This window comes from Chionomys nivalis, chromosome 9 (genome assembly GCF_950005125.1).
Source record: "Chionomys nivalis chromosome 9, mChiNiv1.1, whole genome shotgun sequence".
In the NCBI taxonomy this organism is placed as follows: domain Eukaryota; kingdom Metazoa; phylum Chordata; class Mammalia; order Rodentia; family Cricetidae; genus Chionomys; species Chionomys nivalis.
The window spans coordinates 62727022-62741799 of record NC_080094.1 but is presented as its reverse complement, the minus strand read 5'-3'; the positions used below and the strand labels follow the sequence as shown (position 1 = coordinate 62741799).

At 36.8% G+C, this 14778-nt stretch overlaps 1 protein-coding gene across 1 annotated transcript; it reads left to right on the top strand.

Moving 5' to 3' along the window:
• The first annotated feature begins 11122 nt into the window (after window positions 1-11122).
• LOC130881737 (olfactory receptor 4K3-like) lies at window positions 11123-12064 on the top strand. Its single transcript, XM_057781500.1, has one exon. The coding sequence runs from the start codon at window positions 11126-11128 to the stop codon at window positions 12062-12064; it is 939 nt and encodes a 312-aa protein (XP_057637483.1). The 5' UTR covers window positions 11123-11125.
• The last annotated feature ends 2714 nt before the right edge of the window (window positions 12065-14778 follow it).

Below are 14778 nucleotides of genomic sequence, written 5' to 3'. Positions count from 1 at the left end.
GTAAGAGGTGGTGCATGGCGTCAAGATTGGGAGCTCTCCAAGGCCAGCTGGACTGGGACTGAATAAGCATGGGTTGAAACTGGACTCTCTGAACATGGCGGACAATGAAGGCTGATGAGAAGCCAAGGACAATGGCACTAGGTTTCGATCCTAATACATGAACTGGCTTTGTGGGAGCTTAGCCTGTTTTGATGCTCACCTTCCTGGGCCTGGATGGAAGTGGGAGGACCTTGGTCTTCCTGTAGGGCAGGGAATTTGGACTGCTCTTCAGTAGCGAGTGGGAGGGGGAATGGACTGGGGGGAGGAGAAGAGGAGTGGGGATAGGGGAGGGGAGAGGGGGGAGGGGGCAATGTATGGGAGGAGGGGAGGGAAATGGGAAACGGGGAGCAGTTGGAAATTTTAATTAAAAAAGAATAAAAAAAATATATAATAATAAAAAAAAAAAAAAAAAAAAAAAAAAAAAGAAAAAGGTGTTTTCCAGACACAAGCCATGCAAGCCAAGTACAAAACACAGAAGCTGTAGCAGCATCACAAGATCTGTGCAAGCTTAAGCCAAACAAAATCCAAGCAGAGAAGGAAAATTGAACAAAAAGTCCAACTCCTAGCCAAGGAACCATTTTGCAGTTGAACCTCCTGGGAAATGGAAATCATTTTCTTGAATTGGCTGATACAGGGTATCAACCACAAACTAGGACATGCCTTATTCTCAAGAGTGCTTGCAAGCACAAAATGTACTCCATGCTTCTTTTGTAGTTTCTGTTGTTTCTGAAAGCAGATTTTGTCTCTCATACAATATATTCTGATTACAGTTTTGATTACACACTCTACTACTGCCTTCCTATCTGGATCCACCTCCTTCCTGTCTCTCCTTAGAAAACAAACAGGCATCAAAATAATAATAATGAAATATAATATAATAATTTAAAACATAAACAAAACAATCAAATTGGTACTAAACAAACAAACAGAAGGGAAAGAAAACAAGAAAAGATATAAGAAACAGATATAGACCCAGAGATATTTGTTCAAACAGTCAGGAATTCCATAAAAAAAAAAAAAAAACAATGAGAAGCAGTAATATATATGTAAATTCTGTAGGGTAACAAATATGTAAAGTAAAAGAACAAAGCTCTCTGTCATTTCTAGGAGACACGATTTCCCAGCACATTTCCTGAAACTCTTTATGTTATAACCTTTCAATGGCTTCTTCTGCAATGTTCCCTGAGATATAGAAGTTACATTGTAGATGTATCAACTGGTGATGATCAATTGTTATTGCTAGTTCTCTGCATCTTGACCAGTTGTTTTTCTGTAGTGATCTCCATCTCTTCTGAAGAGATGTTTATGTGATGAGGGGTGAAAGCTATAGTTTTATGTTGTATAGGGTAAGTATTTAGAATGTACTTAGAATTTACTAAGCTGGAGTTCAATAAAGTGGTAGTAATATGTCTCTCTCTGAAATAAATAAATAAGATATTCCATGTCAAAACAAGATTTTAAACAATACCTATCCACAAATACAGCCCTATGGAAAGTACTAGAAGGAAAATTCCAGCCCAAAGAAGCTAGTTACATGCACAAAAACCCAGGTGATAGATAATTCCACACCAACAAAACACAAAGAAAGAAAAAACACCTGCAATAACACCAACAACAAGAAGACAGATACAAAAAATTACTAGTGATATCAATGGTATCAACTCAACTATAAAAAGACACCAGCTAAGAGAATGGATATGAAAACAGGATCCATCCTCCTGATGCATATAAGAAACACACCTCAACTCCAAAGACAGATATTACCTTGGAGGAAAGAGTTGGGAAATGATTTTTCAATCAAAGGCACCTAAGAAACTAGCTGATGTAGCTATCAAATAGCTTAAAAAAAAAAGTAGACTTCCAATGAAAATTAATCAAAATAATGTAGAAGAACATTTCATATTCATCACAGAAAAAAATTCATGAAAGTCTTAATTCTGAATATATATGTCCCAAATAAAAGCATACCCTCATTTGTAAAAGAAACATTACTAAACTTGCAAATAGTCTCTGAGCACTCGGTAGGGTTTTCCTGAGGTTCCTATTTGGAGTTCTGGCCAGTATGTTTAAAAAATAAAAAGGTACACCATTTCAGTTAACCAAGTTGGAACCATCTTGAGCATCTGTACACAAAACAGGTCTTATACTAGTGCTATCAGCATCATGACATCACATCAACCAAATGGAATTGTTGTGGTGGGGACCCATCTTCTTCCTGGGAACTTCAAAGATTACTGCAGGAAAATTCATTGTTTATTGTGGAAAACTTAAACCTTATTTATACAGACATATATATTCAATGAAAGGTATGATACAGACAAAAATAGGTATGAAGAAATGTAAAATTTTTCTAAATTCTTTCTTGCTGCTGGTCCATACAATTTCTCTTAAAATGAGAAAGAAATTCTGAATATTTCTTTTAACAACATGCTTGGATGTAGAGAAGGACAGAGCTCTTGTCCAACTCCATCTCTAAAACCAGCTTTATATATTCATACATACATATGTGTGTGTGTGTTTAAATGTATGTGTATCTTTGGAGCACTGGACTGAGCTCCCAAGGTCCAAATGAGGAGCAGAAGGAGAGAGAACATGAGCAAGGAAGTCAGGGCCTCGAGGGGTGTGCCCATCCACTGTGATGGTGGGGCCGACCTAATGGGAACTCACCAAGGCCAGTTGGACTGGACTGATGGAGCATGGGATAAAACCGGACTCTCTGAACATGGCAGACAATGAGGGCTGACTGAGAAGCCAAGGACAATGGCACTGGGTTTTGATTCTACTCCATGTAGAATCAAAACCCAGTAGAATGGCTTTGTGGGAACCTAGTCTGTTTGGATCCTCACCTTCCTAGACCTGGATGAAGGGGGTAGGACCTTGGACTTCCCACAGGGCAGGGAACCCTGACTACTCTTTGGACTGGAGAGGGAGGGAGAGGGGGAAGAGAGATGGAAATGGGAGGACAGGAGGAGGTGAAAATATGTAAATAATAATAATAATAATAATAATAATAATAATAATAATAATAAATGTGTATAAGTTACCTGAAGTTATAAATCATATTCCTTTTTTCTCAATGATCCTTAGTAGATAGTTATTTTTCCATCTGTCAGCATTCAAACATCCAGGGTCTCTTGAATTTTTGAAGATAAGTATTTTCCTGCAAAGATAAGAACAGAACTCTGCCCCAACCTTTATGGGTTTCCTTACCATCTGTATGGTTGTCACCATTGTGGATGAGCTGTTATTTCTCATTTTCAAGAGGTTTCTCCTTTTCAAAGCAAACCTTTATTAATTTTGATGGTATCTGTAGTTTTTCTTCTCCTGTGGAAACAAGAGCAAAACCCATTCCCCTATGTAGCAAATCTACTGTCTTCTATTGTGAAGTCAACTCATCCTTGAAATAAAACAGCTGATTTAATCCAGAAGACTTTTCTATTATCCAATGTCTCTCTGTGCAGTTGTTCCTTTCTCATTAACATTAAGAAAATTCAAGGTTAACAAAGCATTATGTAATATATTTCTGGGGCATTTTCCACCTCTATCTGTTTGTTTAACATATCCTTTATAGTTTGATTTGATCTTTCTATAACTGCCTGAACTGTAGGATTATGTGGTATACCTGTAATATGCTTTATATTATAATAAGCAAAAAGCTGTTTCATTTTCTTAGAGAATTGTGCTGGACCATTATTTGTCTTTATTTGTGCAGGTATACCCATGATGGCCATAACGTAAAATAAATATCTGATTACCGAATCAGCCTTTTCTGAGCTTAAAGCAGTTGCCCACTGAGAACCTGAATTAGTGTCAATGATGTGGTGTACATATTCTAATTTTCAAAATTCTGCTAAGTGGAACATCCATCTGTCAGATTTCATTCCTTTGAGTACCTTTTGGGTTAGTCCCTGCAGGTAGAGGTGTTTGGTTATAAAAAGAGCAAGTAGGACATCAGTTTATAATCTCCTTAGCTTGTTGCCATGCAATAGAAAACTCTTTCTTTAAACCTTTGCTATTGACATCATGATTTTTATGAAATTCTGAGGCCTGCAACATGCTTCCAATTAATAATCAATTTCTGTATTACCTTGTGCTAGAGGATCAAGCAGACCCATATGGATTTGGACATGTGTTGTGTATATAGGACAAAGCTTGTTCCTGATTATTTCTTCCACCTGGATAAATAATGAAGTTAATTCCGTATCATCCAGTATAAATTCAGAGGTTTAAATATGCAAGAAAACTCTTTCTGCATATTGTGAATCAGTAACTATATTAAGAGGTTCTTTAAAATCCCTTGGCACAATGAGAATATCATATAATTCAGCCTTCTGAACAGAATTATAAGGTCTTTGTTCCACCTTACTTCATTCTTCTGATTTGTAACCTGTCTTCTTTGATTTCTTTGCATCTGTATAAAGTATCCGGGTTCTAATTATTGGAGCATCACATACAATTTGGGGAAGAAACTAAGAATTTCTCTTTATAAGGTTAAGTCTATCAATTTTAGGATTATTCCTATTAATTTCTCAAAAAAATTAACACAAGCTCTTTGCCATAGTACATTGTCTTCCCATACTTTTTTTATTTCATCAATAGTAAAAGGCACTATAATCTCTGTAGGGTCTATATCTGCTAATTGAGGAAGTCTCAATTTACATTTATAATTAATTCAGAGACTTTTTCTATGTAAGTTTTTAATTTTTTACTTGGTTTATGTGGACAAAAGATCCATTATAAGATAATATCATCACTCTGTATTAAAATTCCTGTTGGAGAAATTCTGGAAGGCAATATAACTAGAGTACAATTAATATTTGGATTCACCCTAACCACATGTGCCTCCTGTAATTTTTCCTCAACAATTGTCAATCCCTTTTCTGCTTCTCTTGGACTGTTAAGTCTTTATCACCATCTAAGGTTTTGTTTAAATGAATTATTAGAACAGGTATTATCTCAACAGCTGGTAATAGACTGGAAATGTCTTCTAACAATCTTTGAAAGTCATTAAGAATCCACAACTGGTCTCCTAATTTGTGCCATTTGTGTTCTACTTTTTTGTATACCTATTTTATAACCTAGGTAATGGTAATTGACAGAATCTTCTCCCTGTATTCTTTCAGGAGCAATTTGATTTTTTTTTTTTTTGAATTTTCAAGACAGGGCTTCTCCATAGCTTTTTTTGGTTCCTGTCCTGGAACTAGCTCTTCTAGACCAGGCTGGCCTCGAACTCACAGAGATCCACCTGCCTCTGCCACCCGAGTGCTGGGATTAAAGGTGTGCACCACCACCACCCGGCTCAGGAGCAATTTGTAATACCCATTGTGGAAAAGCTTTCTTTACTTTTTCAAACATTATTTCTAAAGTATCTATGTTTGAATCAGCAAAATGTCATCCATGTAATCGTAAGTTATAAACTTAGAAAATTGCTTACGTATTATCTCCAATGGCTGACTTACAAAGTATTGGCACAGAGTGGGGCTATTGAGCATTCCTCATGGGAGGATGTTCTGTTGATAGGCTAAAAATTTTTATAAGTAGGCACTATGAAGGCAAATTTTCCTCTACCCTTCTCTTGTAAAGGTATAGTAAAGAAACAATCTTTCAAATCAATAACTATAAGAGGCCATTCTTTTTGCAATAGAGAAAGCAGAAGAATTTCAGACTGTAGAGGGCCCATGGGTTGAATTACCTTATTGACCAGCTCTTAGATCTGTCACCATTTTCCATTTACCAGATTTCTTTTTAACAACAAATACAGGAGATTTCCAAGGGCTGGTGATTCTTCAATTTGGTGAGCATCTATATGCTCTTGTACCAGCTGTTGTTCTAAAGCCTGCAGCTTTTCTTCAGCTAGAGGCCATTGCTTAACCCATATTGGTTTCTCAGGTAACCATTTTAAAAGTAGGTATGTTGATACCTCTAAAGTTGCTTAAAGGTACCTCTAGTTGCTTAATGTTCTTGTATAGACTGAATGGCTAGTGATCTTTGTGTATAGTACCTTATAATATCCTTCCCAAAATTATGAGTTCCTGTGACTGCAGGAATGTTAATCTGGATATTCCATAGTTGCAGCAGTTCATGAACCCTTAAATTTACTACAGTATTAGTCACATATGGCCTTAACTTCACTCTCTCACCTTCTGGCCCTATGCAATCAACACATCTCATGCTTTGTTTAATTTGAGATATGGTTCCAATTCCTAGTAATTGAACATCTGCCTCTTGAAGAGGCCAATTTGGATGCCAAGATTCTAAAGTAATGATACTCACATCCGCACCTGTATCCATCAAAGAAACAATCACAATGCACTCTTAGCTTTGGTCTTTGATCATTTATAGAATTCTGCCAGAATATATATTTCCTATTTCCTATCGGAATTTTTGATTTATCCTCCATGTTTATTCCAACATCCAGAACAGCATGCTCTTTTACAGAAGACTTTGATTTTTTTTTTAATTTTCCTGGTGAGACATGTTCTCCACAGTGACTTGGAATGACTGGGACATTTTTGGCTTGGTGGCCTGCAAGCGGCCCCTCAAGGAGTTTCCCAGTGGTATCAGGTTGCTTTCTCTGTCTTTTCTTGATCTACATTCATTGGTCCAATGTCAGCTTTTGTCACACCATCTACATATACCAGAGTCCTTCTATTCTTGGTATTCCCAGAGGAGACATTATACCTAGGAATTACTGGTCTACCGTCCCTTCTCAGATGTCCTATTCTACCACAAATAAAAGATTTGGCATTTTGATGTTTCCTCATTCCTTTGGAAATTACTTCTCCTACCCAATATTCAGTATTATAGTCAAATGTCTCAATAGTCATTGTATGCAGGATCCTTGCTCATGCTCTCTCTCCTTCTGCTCCTGATTTGGACCTTGAGATTTCCATCGGGTGCTCCAATGTGGGTCTCTGCCTCTGTCTCCTTCCATCACCTGATGAAGGTTAATATTCAGGAGGATGCCTATATGTTTTTCTTTGGGTTCACCTTCTTATTTAGTTTCTCTAAGATCACGAATTATAGGCTCAATGTCCTTTATTTATGGCTAGAAACCAAATATGAGTGAGTACATTCCCTGTTCCTCTTTTTGGGTCTGGCTTACATCACTCAGGATAGTGTTTTCTATTTCCATCCATTTGTATGCAAAATTCAAGAAGTCAGAACATACTGGCTTGGTGGGAGGCTAGGCAGTTTGAATGCTCACCTTAATAGACCTGGATGGAGATGGGGGGGGGGGGTCCTTGGACTTCCCACAGGACAGGGAACCCTGATTGCTCTTTGGGCTGACGAGGGAGGGGGACTTGATTGGGGGAGGGGGAGGGAAATGGGAGGCGGTGGGGGGGGAGGCAGAAATCTTTAATAAATAAATAAATTTAATAAAAAAAATTAAAAAATGAGTCATATGTACATATATGAACAAAAAAATTAAATTTAAAAACTTAGCAGTGTTCTAATATTTTGACTCCCAATTTATACCTGCCACCTTCACATAGAGTCACAGATAAGACTGATATATGGAACAATGCTACCTAGATTGCTTGCCATTTTGGCAGATACTTGCCCTGTATTAGAGAACTGTATTCACCACAAGGCTTTTATTCTTGTCCTATCTCACACTGTTCAGCACATAGCCACCATGAATATATAAATGTATTCACTTTGATGATATAGATATAGTATCATATCTGGATAGCAAAAAACTTCCCTTGGGCCTTAATGATCAAGTGAATAACTTTGAGAAATGGACTAATGTTGTCCATTCAGAGGTGATTACCAAGAATGTCTCTAATTACACACATAGGTATTAAGGACACTTGTCATTGTTCTTAACAGAGAAATCCCTAAGATTTGTCCAAGATAATTATAGCCAGGATTCTCATATTGTTCAGAACACAGAACAAGTCAATTTACCCCTGGGACAACTTCAGGCAGGGAATAAATGTCAGGCTGAGGAAAAGTTATTCAAAGAGACCATCTCTGGATGACATAGATGTTGCCACAAGCTCACATCAGATGGAAGAAAATATAATATTGGAGAAAAACATGAGTTTGGTAAATCATCTCATCTTTATGACATTCTTCTTTAAGACCATTCTAGAAATATTTCTATGTATCTCTTTTATCAATTATATTATATATGAACTTAAGCAATATTTTTTTGTCTTCTGTCATTATAGCAGTTAATTATTGAGATTTTCTCTACCTCTCCTAATCCAACAGAAATTTCTGTGAATAAGTATCAGGGCACACACTACCAAAAAGGGACACCCTCAATATGTTGGTGTCTGCATCAGAAGATCATTATTTCTTATCTAATGATCAGTATAAATACTAACAAGACTATGTTGCACAGTAATTCTCCATGTCTTGACCAAATGCAGTATCGTTTAATCATAGAGCACACTGTAGATAAGATTATTTTTATCCTAGAAATAGTAAACATAATAAGAAAGTCATATGAGATTGGGCATAATTCTTGGTAATCTCAGAAATCAAATAAAAGCAACCTACTAGCAAACAAAATGCTATGATCACCTACAGTACCATGTAAGTCATGAGAACCTACCATATGGAATGTACTAAAGTTTATAATTCTGGTTATATCCCAAATATTTACAAGAATACAAATATTGACACTATTACAGAGTTTCTAATTTTATAAAAAAAACTACACTGAAAAATCTTCTGAGAAAAGAATAAGCACTTAGTTTAAATGCTCATAAAGTATAATGTGGTGGTCCTTTATTGATATTTTTAGTTCATCTAAAAGCCAAAGATAGAGTTTTCTGTGAGAATTGCCACCAATTGAAAGACAAGAATTAAAGAACAAGTAACAGAATATTTTATTGAATCTAGATTATCTAAAATACTTATAGCACCTCTGAGGAAAAGAAAAGTAAGCATGAAATAGTTATTAGATTTCTCAAAAATAGTCAGCATGGCCAGTACATCCTTTGCATCTTTATAACACATTATTACTGAATTGGTGTGTGTCAACTTGAAGGAAATGTAATCATTGAGTATTTTAAAGACAGGTGGTTGTACATATTCTCTCATACACACACATACATGTACATACTCATCTTAAATATAATCTTCAGCTAAACAATAAAATCCTTGCCTAAAAGCCTAAAACAGTAGAAATAATATGGTTTTAAGAATAAATGTACACAGCAAAAAAAAATTCCTATGTATTATTTGACTCCAGATACTGTGTTTTCTTTTATACCTTCGCAACAGAATATTAAATAGTGTTCTAATTTTGTAGGTAAAGAAATGTAAACAAATACATGTAGAACAAAACCATACATTATATAAACTGCTAATGAGAAATCAATCAAATCTGACTCATTTAAAAATCTATGATTAATATAATAATTGTGTTAAACATTGTTGAATGTTAATAGATTAATATGAACATTTCTCCATGATTCTGAATAATAATATAAAACTTAATATTAAAACTGTTAAATTTTTATTAGTCAAGTGCTTTCTAAAAATATATATATTCTTAGAAAAAAATTTATCTTCAACACAAGAACTATTAAATTCTATCATCCATGTAAATTGCATGGATACAGAACTAGTTTTTGAAAAGCTATGCAGGAAATTTTCAGTATGACAAGAAACTAATTTAGAGATAGAATTAAAATTATCACAATTTCCATGGAACTTGAACCTATTTAGTGTAATATCAACATTATTTTCTTTACTAATCTAGTAATCTCTAGAAGACATATATCTTTATTTGTAGTATACAAGACTGTTATTAATTATTATGCTTCTGTACCACATGAACGTGTACCCGATGTTTTTGTTTTCATCTTAACTCTACCCTTCTGAGTCTGCATAAGAAAACGGGAAGGTAAATATAATTCTGATGATAATGTGAGAGCTTTCATCTATCCCCTCTATTGCCTCACCTTAGTGATGTCAAAGAATAAAAGAATAAGACCTAAAATTTGAAAAGCACCAAGAGTATTACTAAAGATGGAAGAAGATGGACAAAAAATTCCCACTATCCAAATTGAGCATTTTCTGTTACAGATCAATATAAGCACTCTGCCATTGCTTGGAAGTGAATAAGTGCTGATGTTCACTGAAAGTTCAACTTTATATTCATCCTAGGTTGACAATTAAAGACACCCTTTGCTTATGTGTTTAGGTAATTTATTTTCTTCTTTCCATCAGTGTAAATGATCAGTAGGTAAGTGACAAAATGAGAAATCAGATGATAGATGAAAAATTATCCATGTCAGGAAACTAATATTTGAAAATCTATGAATTCTCAATATTAGTTAATAAAATTCAAGGTAAGTTTTTTTGTACTGCTAAAATTGAATTAATTTTCAGAGGTGAGCTTTGAATATGAGTTGCCTTGTTCTTTGGTTGTTACTATTACAGGTATTTTCAATAGTAGTGTGTTAATCAGTTTAGCTAAATATATAAATTCTATGATAAATTTTATTAACAAACTTGTGATTCTTGGTTTTACATACCAAACTGTGTATTTCTTATATGGTATTCTGTACAGATTACCTCCAACAATGTTTTTAATTCAATGATGTCACAGAAATTACTCTATTGATCATTAGTGGAATCATTATCCATGCTGTAAAAACATGTTAAGGATCTCATCAAAATTTTTGTAGGGAAACTAGATGTAATTCTTATCAGGTGGAAAGTTTAAATCTCATTACTATTATGAAGTGTTATGATTGCTGGTGATACATTCAGAGCATTTTTTATTAGATCAATGGGGAGAAACCACCATCCAGGTGAAACCACACACATTTGTTAGGATTTCAAATTGCTGTTCTACTTCCTCAATGCACACCTGTTGAGGAATTTCCTGATGGAGCATGTGGATAACAGTCACACCTGTGGCTTTTCTTCAAGCTTACACTCGGGCAATGATGTTTCTCAAAATTTGCAAAGACTTGTTTATATTGCATTTTTCTATTTCAAGTGTAGATGTTAGTTTCCAATGTGAAGGTCAGGCCAACTAGTTGAACCATTTTCCACACCCCTCTAATTGAACTTTCTTCCTCTTCAGGTTGCTTCTGAAAACACCCTGAATAAAATGGAGGGAGGGAATCAGTCTGTGGTATCAGAATTTGTGCTTTTAGGACTTGCCCACTCGCAGAATCTTCAACTCTTTCTCTTCATGATGTTTTTGTTGATTTATGTGCTCGCTCTATCTGGAAATAGTATTGTCATGTTCTTAATTGCCACAGACCATAATCTCCATTCCCCCATGTACTTCTTTTTGGCCAATCTGTCCTTTGTTGATATGTGGCTTTCCTCAGTCACCACTCCTAAGATGATCGCAGACTTTCTCAGGGAACCAAAGATCATTTCATTTGCAGGTTGCATGTGTCAGGTCTTCTTTGACCATTGTGTTGGTGCAGTTGAGATGATGATGTTGGTGGTAATGGCTTATGACCGCTATGTGGCCATCTGTAAACCACTCCACTACTTCACTATTATGAACCTGAAAAGATGCACTGCGTTGGTATTGACTTCCTGGACCATTTCTTTCGTGCACGCCATGAGTCAGCTTTTGGCAGTTGTACATCTACCTCTCTGTGGCCACATGGAAATTGATAGTTTCTTCTGTGACATACCATTGATAATTAAATTATCCTGCACGGATTACCATGATTTGGATATTTACATGAATGCTAACTGTGGGGTTGTAGTTGTAAGCTGCTTCATTCTGTTGCTCATTTCCTACACTTATATCCTTATCACTGTTCGCCAGAGCTCTAAATCTGGTGCATCTAAGGCTCTGTCCACATGCAGTGCCCACATCACAGTGGTGATGATCTTTTTTGTTCCTTGCATCTTTATCTATGTGTGGCCACTCAATATCATCTGGTTGGACAAATTCCTTGCTGTATTTTATACTCTTATTGCACCTCTCCTAAATCCAGCCATTTACACATTGAGAAATAAAGAAATGAAAAATGCTATAAAGAAATTAAAAAGCTATTTCAGGAAGCACAAGGAAAATACTTAATGCCAAGAAAATTCACTGTAAATATTTCAAATTAAAAATTAACTGAAATTAGTACAAATTGATAAATTGTGAATTTAGTTTGTATGCACAATTAGTTAATATATTCTGACATGTAATGGGCTTAATATAATTGGATATACAATATTTCAATCATATAGAACATTGTAAATTATTTCTGGTTGTTTTTTAAAATGGCTCTTCCTCATGAGAAACTATTCAGTTGATTCTTATATTTTCAATAATATTTTTAAAGGAGCATAAATGTATTTGTTGGGCTGAAAAGAAACATTTGTTTTGTAAAATTTACTTAAATATTGTTTAAAAATATCAAAAAATATATTCTCTTTTTTAATACATCCACAAACCTTTTATTCACTTCTTTGAAAAAAGGAAAAATGAGTTTCCTGCCCTTTCACTAAGGCTACCAACCCAGACCAGTGAGTGCCTGACTAGAGGGCAGGCCTCAAGTTCCCCGCCAGGGAAAGCGGGCCCCTGCTGCTGGGGATGCAGTCTCTGCTGTGATCTCCTGGACCTGCTCTGCCTGCGCCCTATTTCCCTTGGTCCCTGGCTCATTGGGGCTACCGCGAGTCCCTGCATAGGTGCTGAGAAGTCCCATCTGGATGGGTGAGTGTGTGCTATCCTGGGGTGGACTGTCCCGGTAGAGAGCACAAACGCCCCTCCCCCAGCTCCTGCTGCAGGGCTTTCTTTCCTACACACCCGCCCCCACCCCCACCCCCAAGCCTGCCTTGTCTGCAAGGTCCTTAGCTGTGGAACAGTTTCCTGCCCTTTCACTAAGGCTACCAACCCAGACCAGTGAGTGACTGACTAGAGGGCAGGCCTCAAGGTCCCTGCCAGGGAAATTGGGCCCCTGCTGCTGGGGCTGCAGTCTCTGCTGTGATCTCCTGGACCTGCTCTGCCTGCGCCCTACTTCCCTTGGTCCCTGGCTCATTGGGGCTACCAGGAGTTCCTGGGTAGGTGCTGAGAAGTTTCATCGGGACGGGTGAGTGTGTACTATCCTGGGGCGGACTGTCTGGGTAGAGAGCACAAACCCCCCTACACTAAGGCTACCCAACCAGAGCAGTGAGTGCCTGCCTAGCGGGCAGGCCTCAGCAACCCCCGAAAGGGAGCGCAGGCACCTCCAGCTTGTTCTGCAGTGTCGCCTGTGTTCTATTCGACCCCGCCCAACCCCTTGCATTCGGCCTTCTTTCCACGGGTCATTGGAATACCACGCATCCCTGTTTTGGTGTTGAGGAGTTCATCTGGAAGGGAACGGTTACTGCCCCTACACTGAGGAGATACACCTAGAGAGTTAGTCACAGCAAAGACTGGTCTAAGACATCAGGCCTCTCCTGGCTCCATTTGAAGGAAAAGATGGGCAGGCGCCAATGCAAGAATTCCGCCAACAACATGAAAGGCAACGTGACATCACCAGGATCCAGGAATCCCGAAATGAGAAGTGTACACCCTAATCCAGAAGAATTAGAAGAATTCGACTCAAAAGTGAATTTTATGAAAATAATAGAGGACCTTAAACAGGAGGTGAAAAACTGACACAATCAATTAGAGATTACAAACAAAAAGGTAGAGGAAATGAATAAATATCTCAAAGATACCCAAGAAAACCAAGAGAAACAAGAAAAAGTAATCAAACAGGTAAGGGAAACAGTTCAAGACTTGAAGAATGAAGTGGAAGTAATAAAGAAAACACAAACCGAGGGAAGGATGGAGATGGAAAATTTGAATAAACGAACAGGAACTACAGAGACAAGTACCACCAACAGATTACAAGAGATAGAAGAAAGAATCTCAGACACTGAAGATACTATAGAGAAAATAAACACTCTCATCAAAGAAAACAGCATAACCAACAAATTCTCATCACAAAATATTCAGGAAATCTGGGACACAATAAAAAGACCAAACCTAAGAATAATAGGGATAGAAGAAGGAGAAGAAGTACAGCTCAATGGTCCAGAAAATATATTTAATAAAATTATAGAAGAAAACTTTCCCAACCTTAAGAAAGATATTCCTTTGAAGGTCCAAGAAGCATACAGAACACCAAATCGACTGAATCAAAAAAAAACATCTCCTCGTCATATAATAATCAAAACACAAAACATACAGAATAAAGAAAGAATATTAAGAGCTGCAAAGGAAAAAGGTCAAGTTACCTATAAAGGTAAACCTATCAGACTTACACCTGATTTCTCTATGGAAACCATGAAAGCCAGAAGGTCCTGGATAGATATACTGCAGAAACTACGAGACCATGGATGCAAGCCCAGACTACTATACCCAGCCAAGCTTTCGTTCACTATAAATGGAGAAAACAAAGTTTTCCAGGATAAAAACAAATTTAAACAATACGTAGCCACAAACCCAGCCCTTCAGAAAGTAATAGAAGGAAAATCACAAACTAAGGAGTCCAACAATGCCCACAAAAACTCAGACATCTAATGACCCTTCACCAGCACAACTTGAAGAAGGGAAACACACAAACTCCACTACGAAAAGAAAGAAAGAAAGAAAGAAAGAAAGAAAGAAAGAAAGAAAGAAAGAAAGAAAGGAAAAATGACCGGAGTTAACAACCACTGGTCATTAATATCACTTAATATCAATGGACTCAACTCACCTATAAAGAGGCACAGGCTAAGAGATTGGATACGAAAACAGGATCCAACATTCTGCTGCTTACAAGAAACACACCTCAA

Bases quoted from the DNA above. Each gene is read 5' to 3' on its own strand.
- LOC130881737 (XM_057781500.1), top strand. From the start codon at position 11,126: ATGGAGGGAGGGAATCAGTCTGTGGTATCAGAATTTGTGCTTTTAGGA.